This window comes from Symphodus melops (assembly GCF_947650265.1).
Source record: "Symphodus melops genome assembly, chromosome: 9".
NCBI classification, from domain to species: domain Eukaryota; kingdom Metazoa; phylum Chordata; class Actinopteri; order Labriformes; family Labridae; genus Symphodus; species Symphodus melops.
Window position 1 is genome coordinate 19,176,069 of NC_136699.1, and position 22,028 is coordinate 19,198,096.

At 40.6% G+C, this 22,028-nt stretch overlaps 1 protein-coding gene across 7 annotated transcripts in view; it reads left to right on the top strand.

Annotated features, from left to right (window-relative positions):
* Nucleotides 1-22,028, top strand: part of tenm2a (teneurin transmembrane protein 2a) — a 210,401-nt gene that overhangs the window by 55,872 nt on the left and 132,501 nt on the right. For all 7 annotated transcript variants that reach the window (XM_079351890.1, XM_079351891.1, XM_079351892.1 and 4 more), the window contains exon 3: nt 17,855-18,148. In XM_079351890.1, coding sequence (XP_079208016.1) covers nt 17,855-18,148 — 294 coding nt within the window. The remainder of the gene's footprint in view (nt 1-17,854; nt 18,149-22,028) is intronic.

Sequence of the window (22,028 nt, forward strand, 5' to 3'; positions counted from 1 at the left end):
AAAGAGTTTTTTTTCCACTTTTCAGCTGAGTATTTGTGTAACTAATACACACGACCAAGAGGGATTTTGAATGCGTTCCCCTTTGAACAGCTTGTAGTTTCAAATTATGATTGTGAAAGAAGGCCGACTTCAAATTCTTTGGAAGTAACAACCAATATTGGACATAGGGCAGAGAGTGCATGTCCTTGTTGTTTTGTTGAAAAATCCAAGAAATGATTTGAAGGGGAGATGTGAAATTGGAACTGACCTCTTGATATTAGTAATTCATGCGCTGATAGGGCCGCAGAAGACAATTTGATTAACTTTGATTAAATTATAATGATGTTGTTCTTTGGTTGGCTGAGCCATCATGCTGTTTCTGCATCTTGTGGAGTAGTTTTGAGGTCATCCAAAGCTATTCTTACACTGTATTTTCGCCTTTATGGTTTTGTTTCGAGCAACTAATTAACAGTTCTGAGTTGTGCTAAATAATACTGTATTGACTTGCCCTTACATTGCCATCAAACCTCATGTGTGAGACAAAAAGGTGTGAGTCAAGCACAGGTGGGATTGGAGCACCCTGTGAGCTTGTACACCCACACGTGAATATACAGAAACAGGAACTATAACAGAGTTTCGTATTGAGTTATTGACTCGCCTACAGTAGTTTGGAGAAAAGTTCATACTTCACTGACATTTATCTTGATGAATTTCTCTGTTTTTGTTGCTTGTGGCTTCATTATCCTGCATGTTCAGAGTAAACACGGCTCAGGCACGAATGCAGGCGTGGAGCACATTTGACAAGTCAATTTTTTGGGCCTTTTTTTTTCTCCATAATTTTGAAAGATCATTTGCATTGAGTTATGCAGTGCAAATTATTAGCAGTGCAGCAGATGTCCTGAGGATGTTTCCTGAGCCAAATGAAAGATCTTTGGAAGTGATTCTACTTGAACAATTTTCTTCAATAAATAATCTTTAACATTTGAACAAAGGTTTATATTTCATTTAAATAGGTTAAAGAAATGATATATTTTACCGCATCATTAGTTAATGTGCACAAGTGTTCGGCTCCATCGAGCTGTACTTGCAGTCTTACCACAAAGCTATCATTGCCTTCTAAAATAACTTACTTATTGCACAACATTATGCATGACAAACTTCACTGGAATTTCAATGTTTCCTGAAGCATAACTTCTGCTTAAAAAAGAACACCATCTCCCTTTGGAACCACATTCAGAGTGGGTTTGGAGACTGTAGATGTGTGTGTGTGTGTGTGTGTGTGTGTGTGTGTGTGTGTGTGTGTGTGTGTGTGTGTGTGTGTGTGTGTGTGTATGTGTTGTCACTGGTGCCTTCAGCAAGAACTCTTCTCTGTGAATTTACCTCCCAGTCCATTAGGAAACTGTTTTTTTGCTCTGAAAGGATGTGAGTGGAGCTGATGCAGTGACCTTTATTCAGGCCCACCCAAAATCTACTTGTGTATTCCTCCTTCATTCATCAGTTTGCATCCTGCTCCAACAACTTTTTTTGAATGTTTTGGCTAAATTATGGCGCGCTTTGTAGCTGCCTTTGCAGTTACATCCGGTTTCAGAAAGTTTTTTTTTTTTTTTTCTGGTATATATTTCTAAAGGAGTGTGCTGATTGCATGAAATATAGCCTGAATACACATTGCAGCCCAGATGTCCCCTTAATTTCTCAAATGTAATTTAAATGGGAAAATTTAGCCAACTCTAAAAACGCAGAAATGTTCTAAACCCCAGGAGTCAGCACTATATCAGATAAGTCCAGGGATTCAAATATGTTTGGTGATGTGCCTCTTGACAGCTGTTTCTCCCATTACCGCTTCACAAGTAATTGGCTAACATGACTACATTGCACAGTGTAGAATGAATGGCAATGAATTGTGCAAGCAATTTTGTCTTATTATCCTGGATCCACTGAAAACAGATGATAAATTCCACTTGTTTTGTATGATATATTGAGGGATAATATTGATATTCCCTATTTCAAATTCTGCAGCTTTAGGCTACCATGCAGTTTTGTCACATTCCTGAGCATGTGCAAAATCAAGTCAGTCCCTTTTCTTTGCACTTTATATCCAGTGTTTAACCGCTTGCTGTCCCGAATGCCTCCTTGCAGGATTTGATAAAGCGAGTTTGGTTGTGTTTTTCCAACAGACCCCCTGCTTACAGTGCATCTCAACTGCACTGATTCCCCATTACACACTTATTGCCTTGTCTGCTTGGATAAGCACAGCCAAATAAAACGTTCTACCCTCACCATAACATGCAGCAGCCTGGAAAGCCAATTACAAGTGTTCACTATTTAACACCACCGAACAGCACATTTGAAATCTACAGTGTTCATGATAAGACAGAGGTTCATTCGTGATATAAAGAAATACCAGAGACGGCTTGTGACTGAATTTTGAATATAGTCACTGTTTTCTGTTAGTTTCCTCTGGAGTTTTTGTCCAATATGTATTGTTCACTGCTCATCCATGCACGTCAATACACATGAACAATGTGTAAACTAATAAGCCACTCTGGGCTCTACTGAGAAGCACACCTGATTTGTCCTTTCACCTCTCAGTCACGACAATCTTTTCATCCATACTGTAAATCTCCTCTCCTCCCATTCAGCATATTCCTGCCGTGTGTCTTCCCCTCAAGTCCTCCTCTGGACAGCAGGCATTATCACAGCCGTGGCTGTCTCTGGGAAGCATTAGCCTTTCATTTTTGGAGCATCTAAATGAGCCCCTCTACATTCTCCTCTGCTGCTTTGCCCCAAGGGAAAGAAACCACACGGAGAATCCTGCACCCACCTGCCAGCTTTACTACATGGACAACACTCAGAATCATCTGCTGTCCTGACTCACTCTGTTCCCCCCCTCTTTCTATCTCTGATGGTCTTTTTTCCCCATCTTTCACAATTTTTTTATTATTATTATTTTCTTTCTTTTCTGTCCTCTTTTGCTTTTTTTTCATTCCTTTCATGAAGGCTTTCTTTGTCTTCCAGCTGCTCCTGCATTGTTGCTTTTAGTGCTCCTTTCACACCTTTTTCTGTTGAGGCCCTATAGCTCTGAGAACAAACATGTGTCTCTGTGTTTTGCTCCACACAGGCCTCTCCCCTCTGTCTGAACTCTATACGCTTGTTGGCCTCTCATCATCATAGCTGCACTGAAATATGCTTAAATCTTCCAATATAGCCACAACGAGCCCATTCAAAAATAGAAGAACCGGGGGAACATCTAACACTATAATGGCCGTATTTACCTCATTCTGCCTCCCTTTTCTACATCATCTTTAATGTGACAAGTGACTACAAAGTCAAAACTCTGCCAAACATTCACATGCTGGCATGATTGCCTCAGCTGCCTATTCAAGACCGCATGGCAAGGCAATTGCTCTGCTGGGTGTTCTGGGGGAAAGCTTCAGCCTGACAAGCATCCCCTGCTTCCTCTGTCTTCTCTATTCTTTGGGGAGGAAAGGCTTCCAAGTATTTGTAGAAGCAGCAGCAGCTCCTCACGATGAGCCTTCTTAACAGATACAGGCACTAACCCTGATGCTACAGGGCGAGTTTCACTCTATTTAAAGGGTTCACAGAATCCTCCATGATGGGTTGACAGGAATTGGCAAGACAATGTCTTGAAGATGATTTATCACGTCTGCGACTATTTAAATGAGCAAACTGTCTTTGCTGGCTTTTTTTTTTTTTCAAAGATTAAAATGTGTCCTCTAGTATTAGTGCAACTAGACATGTTCAATGAGTAAACTGGATACGGTCCCCAGTGTGAAGCCAAAACAGTTTGTAGAATCGTTCTTTCACACGTGACTTCATCTGCTAAGTCAGGACTCCTGCATAGTAGTGGTTAGGGGATACCATGATTTATCGCTTGCAGCTATTGACAACATCATGTAGAACACAGTGACTTCAGCCTCTAAAGACTTGGACTTTCAAAATAGGGAGTTAAAACTTGCTGACTCTGTCGAAATAAATAGATAAATAAATGCGGAGTGTCTTTGAACGTGCGTGTCAGAGCATTTCATCGGGGTTACACTCAATCTGGACTGCTGATGATCAAAGCGAGAACAAAGCAGCTGCGCGCTATTAAAAATAAATGATGCCGAGATTAAATGCAATCCTTCCCCTCTTTCCCCCCGATCACTCTTTATCTTTGTCTCCTCTCTGGCATTCTACACCTCTGCCAGCTGCTGACACTCGGAAGCATCACGTAGCTGCAGAACCAGAGCAGAGGAGTCACTGAACAATATCCGAAGGCGGAATCCACTCCTTCAGTCTGCAATGCAATCCCACTCCCTGTATTAAATCGTTTATGGCCGTGAAACTGCTCTTGTGGGTTTGGATGTGGGGCCCCAACATATGCAAGGAGGTGTGTAAAGGAGGACTTATAAGTCAACGTAACATCTGGTCCACCATTTGGCAGTTGCAAACACACGCTCAGGCCGCTGTACACGTCTAAAGGGCCTGTTATACAGACGTTAGCTCATTTTGCCATAGATCACAGATGTTACTGATTAATAGTCGTTTTAGGGACTTTGCAGAATGAGAGAAGTTCAGTACAGATCTTTCAGAACTTTATTTCCCCTTGATATTCACTCTTTAACGTTATCCACAGGCAACTAAGTTTGTCAAATTGGATCTGTGCTTCTAACGTGAATGTGTTCGCTATTAGCACTGATGTTGGCACAGATGCATACACCCACACACACACACACACTCGCAAACACTTGGTAACAAATGAGACAAATAATAGGAAGGGGCCGGGGAAATGCATGCTGAGGGTGCCAGCTATTTAGCACTGGTGCTGGCTCTTATTTGCACACACAAACACACACACACACACGCACACGCATGCACGCACACACACACACAGACGGAAGATATGAACACACACAAATATTGAGCAACAAACAAGGCAATTAATTGACAGAGTCCAGGGAAATGCATGCTGACATCTGCAATTTTCTTCGACTAAAAATCATTTATTAGACAATGTTGTGTGGGTTTTGGGAGAGTTGAGTTAATCTATGTTTACTATGTAATGACCCTCTTTGACTCTGCGGTGGCAGCTTTTGATAAATGAGGCAGATTGTAAATGTCAGTGTTATCAAGTGTGTGTGTTTTTTTTTTCCCCTTCCTCAGCCGAGACACTTGCTTCCTAGGCTGTAATTATATGTGTTCCCCAGCCACAGAATTTAAATGTGTGTGTTTGTGTGCCTGGATTTATGCCACGTTTCTTATACACGTGTATGTTTTGATGCTGTATCTATGCTTCAGTGACAAACAGATAGCAGTTCAAATGATTTGCGTTACTACTGATGTAGCTGCATGTGTAAATAAACTTCAGTCAATGTGGGATTACCATACAGATGAAGGCACTTTATGAATTATGCTGGAAAAACAGGCAGTCATGTTTCAGAAGTGAGAATAAGGATGAATGACATATATGTTGGTAATAATAAAGGTGTCTGACTGATACAGAGAAATAACAGCCAATGCAGAGGCAACAGATGTCACAACTATTTCTCCTCAGTAATTATTTGTACATCAAGGCAATAACAACGTATTAAGCACTCCAAAGGTTACTCTGTGATTTTGTCACAAGATCTTTTCTGTTACCCAGCAACAGGTTGCATCTTCATATATTTTGTATGACCTTAGACAGTTATTTTTTCCTTCCCATAATAGTGAAATGTATACTCAGAGAGAAACCAACATTAAGATAATTGACTCTGACTCTTTCGCTTCTCCACACAGTAAACCTTTATTTCTCCTCCTTTACTTTAACTTTATTTGTAATGGGACCATGTACAATATTAAACATAAATGTTGCCATTTGATGTATTGCACCAGAGTTAGCTCAGAGCTAGTTTACATCTGCAGTCGGTTACAATTAAAACATCACATAGTTATACAAAATGTAAAATATGTCTGTAACAAACATTGCAGATTATCGACACACACCCCTACACACCGACTGAGCACACACACAGAGACACACACACGCGCGCACACACACACACACACACAAAAATGTATAAATGAAGATCAGTGGCTACAGAATTGAGCGTCTTTTATCAGATCTTTCAGTTTGTCTTTAAAGCTGCATCTTGACAGTTCTTCATATTGTCTGGCAGAGTGTTCGGTCATACATATTATGGTTGACGTATGTATGATCACAGCGTTGTAATTCAGGCTTCAAGAATGCTATGTGATCAAATGACGACATTGATCTTTACTGAATACTGTTTAATAATGTTGACCTTGCTTATACCACTGATCACTGGCAAAAAGAAAACTTCAGTTTAATCTAGCAAGTTATCAAAAAAATGAAAACTATTTGTTCAAGTGCAGGAAGAATCTCATGAGCCAAAGAAATACATTAAAATGTGACACATATTAAAATACAATGTAAAAACAACTAAAGGAAATTACTGAAAATACAAAATATATTAAATGTTCTTGAATTGGGTATCTGAGTCTTAATTTCCCAACGGTAACAGCTTTACCTTTAAGACTAAGGTATTCTGTGCACCCAGTTCTAGAGTTATCGTGGTGGAGCATTGCTGTTTGTTACAGTATTGACATCCTTATAATTGGATATCAAGCAGGTGTTTTAGTGATTTAGATACACAAGAAGACTTTAAGGGGGGGATAGGTACCCTTACAAAAAGAAGCACAACACGTGTCTTCATCATGCGTTAAATCAACTTTAATTTTGACTTAGAGAGATAATAAAACTCTGTGAATAGAAGAATACATCTATTCTATCCTATTATTAATAATAAGAAGTACAGTAAGCAGTATATAACCCTTTAATACTGACTATTCTGTCAAATATGTCTATTCATAGTGTATCTTATATTACAATAAACCCTTAATGAATACCACTAAAGATGGCAAACTTGATTTAATCTTTTCTTACTATAAAGTATATGCTCATTCCAGAATATGGACAGTATTTGTTTATACATGGGTTGGTTATTCTGCCTCTCAATCCAAGTTTGTCTTGAGTTTCTGGTTTTGTTTTGTCTGGTTGTTTATTTCAGTGTTTTGTAGAGATTTAGTTCCTTCTTTATTTTCACATCTATCCTTGTGTTCATATAATGTTGAGCATGTTTTCTTGTGTTGCTTTTATCCCTCTGTGTGTCTCACTGTTCATTTTCCTAAGTTTAGCTGTTGGTGTTTTCTGTTTTATTTTGTCATTTGTATCTTCATCTTTCTCTTTTTTGTGTCTGCATTGCCCTAGTCTTGACTGTTTTCTGTTTTATTTTGTAGTTTACGTTCTCTTTTGTCTTGTTTCCCTCCGTTTTGATTGCCCTCATTGTCCTCACCTTTGTCTTGTTAGTCTCACCTGTGCTTGATTACCTGGTCTATTTAGTCTCTGGGTTCTTCCAAACTGCACAGTGCCTACACAATCTGACAGTAGACTGTACCTTCTGTTCGTGCTGTGTGCTGTCAGGGCCTACTGTTCAGGAGGGGGGCACAGTAGGCTGATTTTTGACCTTTTAAAGGTCACTTCTGCTACGTGGGTCACAGCAAAAAGAAGAAGAAACCCTCTCACAGAAGACATAGAAGGTGAAGAGCTAAAGGGTTTTCTCTGCATGAGGCCACATCACATCAGGCGGGTGATGTGAAATCTTTGACTTTGACTTTTTTTTTTCTTTTTTTTTTTTACAGTTGCAAATGCTTAGGCCTCATTTATTATCCTGCCAGCACAGTCCCTGAGTGGCTTCAGGTTTAGGCCTTGTCAATACACATATCGTATTTTAATAAACTTACATTTAAGAATATTAACTCTACCAACTGATTCCAAATGTTACATTATTAGCATAATTTATCAATGCTAATATTCTGTGTTGGAGGCACATTTAAAACTTCAAAGAAAGAGAGATTCTTCCTGCCAATAGTGCTAAACTTTTCCTTAAGCCCTTCAATACAGGATCAATATGAACAACAGCTGTAATCATATACTTTGGCCACGTCTGCCTCTTCCTCAGTGTAACTCATTATCACTCTGACAGAGTTCCTATGTGAACTCGCAGCTGCTGAAGAGAAAGGAGTGGAGAGAGGGCATATCACTGGCCAGGCTCACACATCTCTGATATTCTCTTTTAACCAAATATACTGTAGGCTATCTGTTTGGCGGGCCAGCCTGTATACAAACAGTATATTTTTATTTATTTATTCTCCTTTTTCTATGAAGGGCTAAACAGCCTGTGCTGAAGCCCCTTTTGAGTCCATCTCTACACATGCTTCTATTCCCAGGAAGTACGACCACTGGGGTTAGTGTAACGCAACACATATTGTGAAGGCTAAATGGACAATTGTTGGGCAATTTATAGACATTTGTAAATATGAAGAATATAGATGCGGGAAGATGTTAATCAGCTTTAGCTTTTCTATCTGAGCCAAACTTGTGTTTTAGCAGTTTGTCAAAAAATGATGACAAACCACTCTTTTAAAATGTCTCTTGGTAAATATCTGCCATTTTACATTTTTGTAATTAATTTGAGGCCCATATCGTGAAATTGATTTGTTAGTTAATGTAAATTTCAGATGCCTGTGTTATAAGCGATAGTGAAGAATGTCTCCCCGTCTTGTCAGCTTTAGCCTCCAATTCATGGCTGAGAGTTGTTTCACTTCTTCGCACTACACCAGTGACAAGACCTCCTCCTGAGTGCATGGTGTTATGTCATGTCCTGTCATGTCCTGTCCACCCTAGACTGCTGTCTCCTGGGCAGGAGTAGAACTAGCTCAGGGATGGATGACATTTGTCACGCCTATTTTGGTCTCCTCATTAGGAGGTGCAAGTGCCCCTGTGGCTCAGACTGGAGCCAAAAGAACTGATGTCATCTGGGAGGAGTGGGAAGTGTTTGACCATGACACTCCAATTTGGGCAGATCTGTTAAGTCGCTAATGGCAGCGGTAATGTCAGGCAATATGCTATGAAGAATGTATGTGTGTATGCACGTGCGTTTATAAAATGGATTTTTGATGGTCAACACCAAGCCGTATGAGGTTGACTGTCAGTCTGCTGTCATCTTGTCAGGACGTGTCAGTCACAGAGTAAAGGTAATGTTGTAACATATCTGGGCTGCCGCCACTCACTCACTGAAAACAGCAAGAGGCACTTTGAAAGACAACAGGCTTTGAAAAAAAAGACATAACAGAAGATTGAAAACAAGCCAATCAATGACACAAATGATTTTGATAGATGTATTAGTGCGGTCAAAGGATACATTTTTTAAATTGCAATTAAAGGCTGTAATTCACAAGTTCATTGTGCTTAATTGCGTGTTGATCACATGTTTGAAATGTCATCATCATGCATGTGAATTTTTTTCGTGCTTTTATTTTATATGTTTGTACTGAATACAGCTAAGGTATCTTTGCTTCCTTTTTGGATACAAACCTGCTTTTATTTTGAAAGAAAACAAGGAAAAGACTTGCGAAAGACCGAAATATACAACATTAACTCAACTTTAGAGGAAATGAACTTGTTACTGATCAAAAAACCAATGAACATATTTGGAAAGGAAAGTTAGAAAGTGAGTCGTGTGATGTGACTACAGGGAGACACTGCTGTCAGTGCGATGGCTTAGCTAGGTGCTCATAAAGAGACAAAGTAGCATGCAATTAATTAATTAATTAGGAATCAAAATCCTGTATTTATTTGTATAGGACCTTAATCTCATTGTCATTAACGCATTAATGCTGACAGCACTGTTTTGTAATGAAATGTGATGTCAGTTTGGTTATTTTTATGTGCCAAATGGAAATATATTTGACTGTTTTCAAACAATCCTTGGGATTGATCCCTGACATGATAGAGATAATAGACACATTTTTGTTTTGTTTTTTTACTTTTATGATGCTGATTTTGATACCAAGACTTGAGTGCTGAATAATAAGAAAAACCCCTCTGATTGAAATTCCAAAATACAATGTAGGAAAACAGGGATCCATCATATTTTGCTCTGACTAAGATTACACTCTGCTAGTATCACACTTTTAACATTTGTTTGACTGATATCAGTTCATTTTTGGGGAGTCACCGGTTGTGGTATCTGATCAGTGCATTGATTGGCCATCAAGTATGCATTCAAGTATGTAAGGCAGTATTGGAAGCTAATTTGCTCGACCCTTGTGTCAGTATGAGAAGGACAATACATTTGGATATCTCTCAGTGTTTGCTATTTAATGAGAAACTTAATGCTTACTTTCCAGATGTCAAGATAAAGCACTTCAATCTTGACAGTATGATTGGCAACAAACTGCTCTGTTTTTAATCCTTGAAAATGAGAGTCAAGAAATGATCTCTTTTTTTCAGGGATGAGACGTTTTATCTGATGGTCATGAACAGATGACTAAGATCAGATATTTAGCCAAAGAGAAAAGAAAGACTTCCTCAGTAATTCCATAAAACCCTTTAATACTCTAAATCTAGAGGTGTAGAGTAGGTTGACAGGAGAGCTGTTCTGGGTACATGAGAAAAAAAATACTATCATGAGTTTCAACTAATTTAAGCATAGTGATTTTCTGACTAACAATCCTGCCAATTACTCTGCAGCCCTTTATAGTCCATGGATTTTTGGGATGCTTTACATACCCGTATTGACGAAAAGATGTGGGCAGATGCTAAGGCTTACATATTACTAAGGCTGAATTATTTTTACATTTTTTTATATTCGTATTTGTTTTTTTGTTTTTTTTGTTACTCACAGTTCGGCAGGCATAAACACAACATAGACTGTTATCAATTTGCTTCATGTATTGTATTTATTTATAAATAGTTGCTTAACAGGAAAGCCGCAGAAACAGCAACATCAGCATTTCATAGAAGTAGAAGTTAGGGCCAAAAAATCCAGCCCGACCCTATCCGAGCCCGTGCACATTCTATCCGAGCCTGGCCCGTTAAATCAACGGCCAGACTAAAATTCAAAGGTTTTTTTTCATAAGTTAAGAGTTAAGGAGATGCACAGGACCAGGAGGGGATCTGTGCACTTAATGCTGAGCAAAACTTGTGCATTAAAAAAAAAAGAAGAAGAAGAAATGGAAGTAATTTCCACAAAACTGACCAGATTCAAGCCTGAAGGGATATTAAGAAATGTGTGTCCAACCGGGTCGGGTCGGGTTTGGTTAGACAATCAAAGCTCTTGTTTTCAGTCATCTTCAGCTTTGTCTTTGTTGTTTTTTTAGCTCTTCAGGGAGGCGTTTCTGACTTTAGTGGCTAAATGCTCCTCTATGTTCATTAGTTAGTTGCCAAAATTGACTGTTGATTGTTTTTTGACTGGGATTTTTGAGGATGTTTTATCTGAAAAAAATTGCCCTCTGTGCTGTAGTTGTGAAAATAAAAAAAAATAAAAAAATAGTAAAGCTGTGAAAGTCCATAAAGCAGTGAGCTGAATTACTAGACAATGCTTTGTAGAGCTCATAGGAAGTGCATGGACAGATAAAGAAAAAAAACAGAGAACTGTCAGATGTGCTACATTCTAATCCATCAATAACACTGAATATTCATCGTGATCTTGATGATTTCCAAATTAACAGAAAAAGATGGCTGCTGTTTTTGTGTGTAATTAAAGAGTTTTATCTTTAAAGGAGAAACAGACGTTTTATACAAATACAAATGTGTCACACCATAGTTTGTTATTTCACTCTTAACACATTGAGGTGCGGTTCATTAGAATTCTCACTTTTAACGTGTACAAATGTTTGCACCTGTGCAAGATTCACTTGATTTCAAACATAGCTCATCACTATGGTAACCCTGATTTGTGAAGATGTTAATTGCTATTATTCACTGGTGCAGTGTGTTTGTGCAATGCTGTGTGTGTGTGTGTGTGTGTGTGTGTGTGTGTTGTAATAATAGAACTCAAGGTAAACCTAGGCGAACAACAATCCCACAAACATTGCTTTCACTCACAGACAGCGGTGACCTTGAACCTCGAACTTTGTGTAGTGTGTATGCAAGTCGAAGCCAAATGACTCCTTCCTGCTCTCGGTGTCTGTGCGTAGGTGCTTTCATTAAATCCACTCAGTTGGCTTATTACTCAGGTAAACACAGTCCTCCTCTGCCTGTCTACGCTCCCTCTCTGTCTCTTTCTCTCTATCTTTCTTCCTGCTGAAACTGTTTACCATGACCGAGGATTTCATCATCCTTCGCTACCTCATCTTATGATTCCTCTTTTTCGTCTTCAGCACAGCTCACTCTCTTTTTACTCCTTGTATTCTTACCCTTAACAACTGGGCAAACACGTTTTCTCTTCTTCACACTTTCATGTAGCAGCAGCCTGTTTGAACATAACATACTTTTACATTTATTGACACTAAATAAATGCAAAGATCTGGTATTCATAAATTCATATATGTGTCCTGCAAATTACTCCATGTGTCCAATAAGGCCTGTTCAACATTTTTCATTACTATCTATAAAAAGAGGGGAACACTTTGGAACGGTTGAGTAGCATTTACATCAGCAGAGTGGCAGATAGACTATGAAAATTTACCATGAGTGATTGGTTTATGTGTAGGAGAATTCATGGGAAACAGACCATCTCTAGCATGGTGACGTACAACTTCAGAGCTGTATTATTTTATCAGATCTGTTCCATTAAGGGTCCTACACATGTGTAGTATCTTTTATCTCCAGTTATGCCTACACTATTTATTGGGGCAACTGTGGCTTAGTGGTAGAGGTGGTCACCTCTCAACCATGGTTTGATCCCCAGCTCCTATCACATGTCTGCTCAGTCCTTGGGCAAGACACTTATAGGCAGGGTAGGTCATTTTCTCCAGATACACTTTTTAAGATTTTGGTTGAAATTGTCTTTAGGTCCTGATAGAAATGAATAATTCATGTGTTCTGAAAACAAAACTAAAAAAATGTTCATATGTAGCAGTTGTAAACTTCAACCAATGTCAGCACTCGGTACATGTTTTATGAAGCAATCATGCCTCTCTAATCCATGCATGCCCACAATCCACTTCTGAACCAATGGCGCAAGTGCATGTTAGTGAGGGGCGGCTTTTGAGTGCGCACAGAGGGGAGGGGGTGAGTGAAGACGGAAAACGGAGAGAATGCTACTTTCAAAATCATGCTAGTTTTCGAAAATTACCTACCATGCCTTTAACACCAAGTTGCTCCTGCTGCTTCGTCCACGGCGCGTGAATGAATGGGATTAGGTGGACACTTTACATGGCAGCCTCTGTCATCAGTGTGTGAATGTGTCCTGTGGTGTTAAAGTGCTTTAAGTAGACAGAAGACTAAAAAAGCACTATAAAAGCTCAAGTCCATTATTATAAGACAGCTAAAGAGAGAGACAAGAAATGTTGGGCCGAGGTTGGATTTAAACTATCTGCCACTGCTACCAAGGACTATCCTCTTTACATGGGGCAAGCGATTTATCCCCTAGGCTATCCTTCCTTTAAAACTGCTCTGTAATTCTGAATAATTGTGTATTTGAGTGGATTTGTTAAAGACTGTACCAGATTAGTGGAGGCCCAGGAATGCAACATCAGCTTGGATGTAATCCCAAGAGGAATGCGATATAGGAACCCTCAAAACTTGAGGTGTGACGGTCAAATTGTCTCCAAATTTTCACCTCTACTGCTTCCGTGCTCTTTCTTTCTCTTGTATCTGTTAAAAAATGTCTTCACTAAAACTCTTTTATAAAGGATGAAGAAGTATAGCCTCATAATTTACAAAGAAGAAAACACTAAAGCAAAATAGATCTTCCAGGAATACTAAAGTGCAGTGCAAATGAATTTTGAATTGGATGCAAATGAAAATGGAAACATTTTTTCAAAAATGACACATTTCGGGTTCTCTTAACCAGTAATTCCAACCATTTTAAAGCTCTTACATGAAAAATAAGGCTTTTACTGTTATTAACAATAATTTCTGCTATTTCTGGGGATTGTACAGGAACCCACTGTGCACTTCTTCATTTGCTTCCTGATTTTGATGCATCCTCCACCCAGGAGCAAATCAGTTCACTGGTTCAGCACTTCAGGACAAATCAGAACTTGTTATAAACTGGAGCTCCCTCCAAGGCTCGAAAATGGCATGTCCGAGGGTGGCCTGCACTGTAAGCTATGGGATTCGGAAAAAGCAACATAATTGCAGACACCGAAGCCCACATGTTCTGCCAGTTTTACGTCCTTTACAGAATTGCACGTGGGGTGAGGGAAAGTCAACCAGAATAATGCAGAGTCCTGCTGCCTATACTTTGCCTGTCAAACTGCTAACAAGCACAAATGATTTTTTAATGATAGGCCCCTCTATCCCACAAAGCTGTCTACTCACAAACAAGCATTCTCACACACACACACACACACATACACACACACACACACTGCACATTACCCACATTCACTCCCACGCCCATCCATAATGAGTTTTATCAAGGGAAGTACATGTGGTTTAATGGATCACTGCAAATGCCGGTCCCACTCACACTACTGTGTTAAGTTAAGTTACAACAAGATGCTTTCTTTCCCCCCGTGTCACAAGTTTTTTGGAGGCACAACATGCCGTGCATGAATACTCCAAATGAGGATGTATTTAGGTGAGGGAAACTGAAGTCTTTAATTAGGAGAGAAATAAGTGATGCTCCCCTAGTGCAACAGCCCAGTAACATGCAATGCTGAGCACATGACCTGGCACAAGGCATGTTGCAGTGCTGAGATGAGTGTCACTCAAAGTGACTTCCAAGATGCAACAATACTGGAAGCTCTCAGCCTGTTTCCAACATTGCGGTGGCTGCTGATGAGCCTCCGGAGTCCCCTGCTGTAACAGATGGGTGACGTCACTCAGGCTTCTGGATTTTACTAATAAGCTCCATGACCAGATTGTTTTCAAGACCTATGCAGAGCTGGCTAAACACTGAAGCTTCAGTACCAGCAAAATGGCAACCCGCATGACTCCAGGAAGGACGAGACGGGAGAGACAGCTCTGTTTTAAATTTGAACTGCAGTGCCCATTTTAAGTGTTAAGTGTCAGAGTTACATATTGTTTCTTCAAAGTCCATTTTAACCTGTCTTGCCTTTTCAACTTCTTTGTTTTAAACTCAATAATATAATTATTTTTGTTTCACTTTACTTTCAATTAAGCATAGACTGAATTAGACCCATACATACTCTAGCTCATATCCTGTTTCCATGCACCCTGAAAAAAAAAGCTTTGAATTCCATCTCGCAGTCTGGGTGACATAGAAACTTTGTAACCGTCTATTTTCTGTTTCATTTTCTCTGACACGCATTTCACGCTATTTTACGGTCCTTGTTTTTCTGCCTTCTTTCGTTTATGCTCTCGACTCTGATAGTGGAAATTATTCAGGGAAGCATTCAAGATGATGCCGTTTCAGCTCTATTGCACAGTCAAATGCAGATGTCTACACATAGACATACATATTATTAACCCACTTTTCAGTTCTGCTAGGTCATTGTGTGCTTTCTTGTTAGTCCTATTGAGCTGAACAAAGCCTACACTTTTATTGAATTTGACTGATTTAACAACTTCTTCTAAACTTGTAATCTGTTTCCATGTGTGTTGAAAGACAGAACATGACTCAGTAACAAATTATCACATTTCTTTTCAAATCTGCCTGTTTTCTTCCCGTCCTTTCACTCTCTTCAACACTCTTTCCCCCTCTATTAGAGAAAAGCATTCAGGGAAGATTGTGCTACTTTTGCCCTTATAGCACGGTCTAATTCAGACATATAACACGTTCACGTGAATTCATAGAGAAACTCTCAATGAACAAACGCACGCGTCAGCACCACCACAATGAGGAGACACAGATGTTCACATCCCAAGGCAGCTGCAGAAGCGGCTCATGGTTCAAAACACACATTAATATATTTTATAAGCGCAACATTGACAGCGCCAGTGTCGTAGTATAAGAAGGCCATTGATCTGATTACAATGCAGCGCCACATTTGCCCCCACATCTGTCATAATATCATGTTACGAACATGCGATTGGTTTTCCATTTGTGGAGTAACTGAGATAGATTTTCATGTCTGCTTCGGCCCGTCATACCAATCCATCTTTCTTTGAGGACATGTAGATTGCTACGGCATCATTGGGCCGTGCCTGCTGCTGATGGTGATAAGGAGTGATTGGATTTAGAATGTGTAATCACTGGTTATGTGATGTTAATTGTACAGAGCGTCGGCCTGTGGGATCTAAAATACAATAAGTGCACAGCACAAACGCACACACACACATACACTAACACTTTCATGTTGTGTTACTAATGTTTCCGTAGACTAGAAGATGTGTTTGTTGCCCAATAATTGTCACTGTGGTTGGATAGTATGATTTGCACAAAGACTAATCCTGAATGTGATTGTTGAGTAGAAGCTCTTTTTAGCTCTGACATGCCGACTGATGTTAAAGAACTCATGTACTTCACTCTCTCAGGCTTGCTGGAGTTCTCCCCTGTCCTCCTACGGTACTTCATCTCAGGTACGGGTTCAATGACTAGTGTTAGATCCTCTGCATATTTAGTAGAATAAGTGTTAATTACCAGCAGACTATAAAAGTCCCTAGTTTCATGTGTAGTAATGAATCTTTTGTCATCTTTCATGTTAAGTGGGAGGAAACGACAAAGAAGCAAAAAAGATAAGAAATGGTAATGTTTTGTGATTTGTTGCAGTGCTTGGATGCTTCATAGCTGGTTGGATTCCTGCCAAGCTGTAGTCTAGAAGCTGAATCTACCTGTGGAGTAATTCATTTGTGTCTGCTCTTTAGTCACGTCCATCTGTTTGTCTGTATAGAACTCAAGGAAGTAGAAGCCTTTCACATCTTCCCTCCCGCTAAGTTTCCTTCTTAGCCCTCCTCTTCCTCATTACTTTCAGAACAACTCTCAAGTTCTGGCGAGCCCGTGAAGAGCGGCAGTGAAGATCCAGCAGACGATTGTCATCTGTTTAATTCCTCTCCCTTTGATTGCGTCCGTACGCTTGATGAGTCACAGTTAACCCAGTCACACAGCTGTGTGATTCCCGGCCCATTGATTCATACACTGTGCCATCCTCTCGCTCGCCTCTTCCTTTTCCCCTCCCTCACAAACTGCTAATGAAGTGAATCACAACTGTTTTTCCCCCGATCCTTTTACCCCAACAGCTGATGGTGAGCGATTGCATCCACAATACTCTTTTAATTAGTATAGAGAATAAATTGGTTGAGCATGCCTTTTTCCTTAATTGCTTTTTCCTCAGCTTGGATTTAATTGGGCTGCAGCACTGTTTATTGATCTCCTTTGATGTGCTTTAATTTGGATAATTTTATATATTTATTTTGGATGTGACGAGTTGGTTTGTCTTGAGGGGAGAGTGTTAGGCATCGGGGACGGAGCTGCAGCAGACTGCGGTATATTCACTGTGCCAGGGGTCCAGCGTGTGATGGTAACTAGGTGGGTAGATGATCAAACCGAGGAGGCAGAGAAGCAGCTCCACTACAGTCTGAGAGGCCTCCAGTGAGCAGCTCTTTGATCTCACATCAACATCTCATGAATGCCAATGCGGAGCAGTAAAGCGAGGGCGGCAGGCCTTCTAAGCCAGTCTTAACAGGCCTGCAGGCCACTACATATTCCTTCCAGCAGCTAGTTTGTAGTTTTTGCCTGATTCATGCTGCGTCATCTCTCCCCCTCCTGCCTGCAACAACAAAGCCCAATTTTCAGCCTCCGCCTCTGTAGTTTCATAATTAGTGTGCCTCTCTGTGTGTGATTGTGGGTTGTTTGCTCGATAAGTGTGCAAGCATTTGTTTATGTGAGTGCCTTTATTCACTTCCTTACTTAAATAACGCTCTACACGCCAACTTGTAACTCCAATTTCTGCTCCACAGGAGGTAACTTCACTCTGGCAGAGCTGGGAGTGTGCGAGCCGACTCCCCCTCCTCACCCTGCTGCTGTTCCCTACTGTCCCGACCTGGGCCTCCTCCAGAGGGGATACTCCCTCAGCGCTGGCTCTGATGCCGACTCGGACCCCGAGGGCCCGCTGACTCCAGAGAGAGCCATCCAGCTGTGGGCCGGAAGAGGAAGAGTAAAATCCCGCCGCAGCTCAGGAGTGTCCAGCCGGGAGAACTCGGCTCTCACCCTTACCGACTCAGAGAATGATAACAAGTCTGACGAAGAATCAGGTAGGAAAAAAAGACCCTTGGAAACAACCTAAAGATGGAATGTGTATATCAAAGTACAAGCCCATTGATTTGTGTGAAGAAAGTGAGAAAGACATGACTATTGATCGAACACATAGGGGAGGATGGGTCAGACTGCTCTGTGTTTAAAGCGATCCTCAGTGAGAATGTATATCACACACATCTTTCAGCATTGTTAACACCTTGAGACTAACCCTCCAGCAAACAAGCCTTGTATGAATTGGTAGTGGGTTGGTTTTATGGATTGTCTGTTTCTGATCTAAAGAACAGTGGTTGGACACCCCAGAGAGCCATCCTTATTTTCATCAATAGCACTTAGCCAAAACCCGCTACCTCTACCCTCTTTCACTACTCAGCTGCTTAGATCTCACCACCGCTCTGTCAGTCTTCAAACCAATCATTTGGGTTTCGGAGGCAACAACACTGTTGAGTTCTAACTTCTGTGATCCAACAAAGAGATGCAGTCAGACAAAAGCTATTCTTTACTTTTCAAGTGCATCCTTTCTTGGAATCTGCAAGTGTGAATGTGCTCCCAGAGGGGAGCTTCATCCTCTGGCAACTTTGTTTATTACCGACTTCCCATTTCCTTGTTAATCCTGACGCAGTCGTAAACCAGCGCTCCGGCTTTGCCGAGGTGTCAATGGAGGTTAATGAAAAGTGGATGGAAGGAAAAGCAACAGTCTAATTAATTGAATCTTCGGCAGCCACACATATCAGCTGTGGATCAACCTCTGTAGGACTGCGGGCCGCAGAATTAGAGACAACTTCTGCCGACTGATCAAACTACTCAACACCTATTAAACACGTCAAGAAACACCTTCCATGAGATGCGCCTCTCATCCCATCACCTGATAATTGCTTTGTGGTTAATTAACAAGCTAATCTTGCAGCCGCAGATATCAGCCAAAGACGCTACCCTCCCTCTATCTGTCTCAGGGCCAGGAAGGAAAACGGCATTTAGCGCTGTGTCGCCGTCATTTCCAGACCTTTTAAAATTAGCTTTTTAATCCAGGACTATATTGTGATAATCATGTGCCTGCAGTATGATGTCGCTTAGTGATGATTGTTGAGACCATCAAAAGTTGGTTTCTTTTCTCAGGTTTCAAGAAACTTTGCCAGAAAGTGATATTCATGGATATTTTTGTGCCTCAACATTGACTCAGCTTTCTTCGGGTGATTTTGCAGATTATGAGTCAAATCACAGTCAATTAAACTAATTGCAAGGCTTCAAAATGTCGCCTTCTATAGAAGCATTCAGGGAAACCACAGGCTCATACCTTCATCCTCGTCTTATGGTGTTTTTACAAACCAGAGATTTAGATCGAGCGTCTCCGTTGCTGTTTCTGCCAGCGTGGAGAGATCAGAGGCAGCGCAGCAGCCTGATAAAAGAACCAGGTGTGTGCCTGTGTCTGATCAAGTCAATTTGTTACTTATTTCTTACTTCTCTGAATGGGGGAAATCTCGCCCTTCGCTCCTACATCTGCCTCCAAACAGAACATCAGATACTGAAGGCACGTCACACCTCAAAGCACCCAGAGGAAAGATTTCACTCCCACCACACTTAAATGGCATGTGTGCCCCGAGCAGTGCGGGTGCTGATTTTGCAAGTGTGTCAGAGTATGTCATTGTCTTTCTATATGCTATTTTGTCTGTCTCCGGGTGTGTGAGTGTGTACAATCCCAAACCCTGCGCCCTTTGTATGTGGAAGTGTGAAACAGGAGCAACGGGAGTGTCAAAACAGCAGCAGGAAGATCTGAGGGTCTAATAATAGAGATTGACAGATACAGACAGAGAAACAGCATCATAAACACATGCTAACAAATCAAAAAGATGGTGACGTGCTAAAACACAGCTCACGGAACAACTCTCATCTCCCAGTGTCTCTAACAAGCTTCAGAAGTCTCACCTCCACTCCCTTCTCATCCTCCTCTTCATCTCCCTCCTCTCCCACCTTTTTTTCTTCATCTTTCAAGCTTCCTCTTCTTTCTTCTCTTTGCTCACGCTCTGCCTTCGACTATCCCTAGTTATGCTCCTGTCACTGTAACATGCCAATATGACTGACAGATGTCAGTTGAAGGGTCTGGGGTTCCCCTTCAGGGCGGCAGTGTACATGTGGATAAAGGTGCGCACGTGCCCTACTGCAGATTTTACTCCCAAAATAGAAATCTTGGCAAAACAAAGACCGATATCAGAAACCTCAGGGAAAGTGTGTGTGTGTGTGTGTGCGTGCGTGTGTGTGTGTGTGTGTGTGTGTGTGTGTGTGTGTGTGTGTGTGTGTGTGTGTGGGCTGCCTGTCAGCAGGACAACTGGATGCAGTGTCTAAATTCACAGCTTCATTTGTTTCATATGTTTTATCTCCATGACCAAATTTGTATTTAATAAGATATCATGGGCTACAAATGAATCCTAGGAGGACTTGCCCCCAATGTTTCAGGTTGCCTAACTACATTTACTATTTTTAAATATTTGATCCTGGAGGAGCCAAATCGTCTGAAACAAACAGACAAGCGCAAAAAATAAAGAACAAAACCTGAGTCGATAACAAATTACCAAGTGTGATGTTTTGGATGGATAGCAGTTGTCAATCACATTGCCTGGTTTCTTTGCTAGTCTCAACACAATTAGCACCTCAAGTGTGCTTAATGTAAACATCTAGAACTCAATTAACTTGCACAGAGCACCTTGAGCAAGAAGTCGAACTCCTGCATAGATGTAAATGAGACTTTGTTTTTGAGACTGCATGCGGATTCCTCAGTGTTTTCTACGGCCTGTAGGTGCATTGGCTCGGCAACCGAGCAGCATATTCAGAAATTCTTCACTTTCAACAGAAAATGCAAACATCCAAAACAAATGCAACGGCAAAAGCGTGCTTCGAAGGAAACAAACCCACTGCAAATGACACAAATGTGCCGCGAATTTTGATACAAGTGCATTAGCATTTAAACACACTGCAGGTTCTGCCTTCATTAACAAGTACTCAATAATCTTAAATGCACGGTGTTTCTAAATGCTGCTTGTCTCGCTAGTGTACATAGATGAAATAAAAATGAAATAAAACGTTGTTTCAGAAACGAGCTATTACAAACCCCTATACACTGGGGCCAGGCACTATGACCAGTTACTTGATACCATTGAGTTAGCTAAGTTCAGACACATTTCGAACTCTCTTTAATTCAAAGACTGTGGAGGAAGTAGTCACTCTCCAGCTTCTTAAACTTGTTGAGGGCAACAATATCTTTAATGAATTTTAATCTGGCTTCTGATTAAAACATAGCAGATAACTAACTACTCAGTGTTGCTATTCACTTCTGTGCTCAGATAACACAGAATATTCCATTTTAGTTTTACTAACTAGGTGGATATCCCAAGGATGGCTCTCAAAAGGTTTTCTTCTTACTTATCTGACACTTCAAGGTTCAAATGAGCAACCATGTACCTTCTTCTGCTCCCTTCTCAGGGTTCAGTCCTTGGATCTATTCTGTTCTTTATGAAACACGTTACCTCTGGGCCACCTACTAAACTCCTGTTGTGGTATCTCTCATCATTGTTATGCTGAAGATCGTAGCTGTACTTTTCCTTCAAGCCTAATAATCTCAGTGACCTTACCACCCTTCACGAGTGTCTTGCAGCTTAAAATTGGATGTCTGAAAACCTTTTTCACCTCCTAAATTCCGACAAGTCAGAAGGTCCTGGTGATCGGCCCTGAATGCTTCACTAAAGAGGTCAAGCAGCATATTGGTCTCCTAGCAACCAACGTTAATTTCACGTCTACAAATCTCACTTTTCTTTTAGACAAACTTTGAACTTTGAAGCTGAACTTTGAAGCTACTTTTTTTAAATTAATGAATATTGTAAAAATACA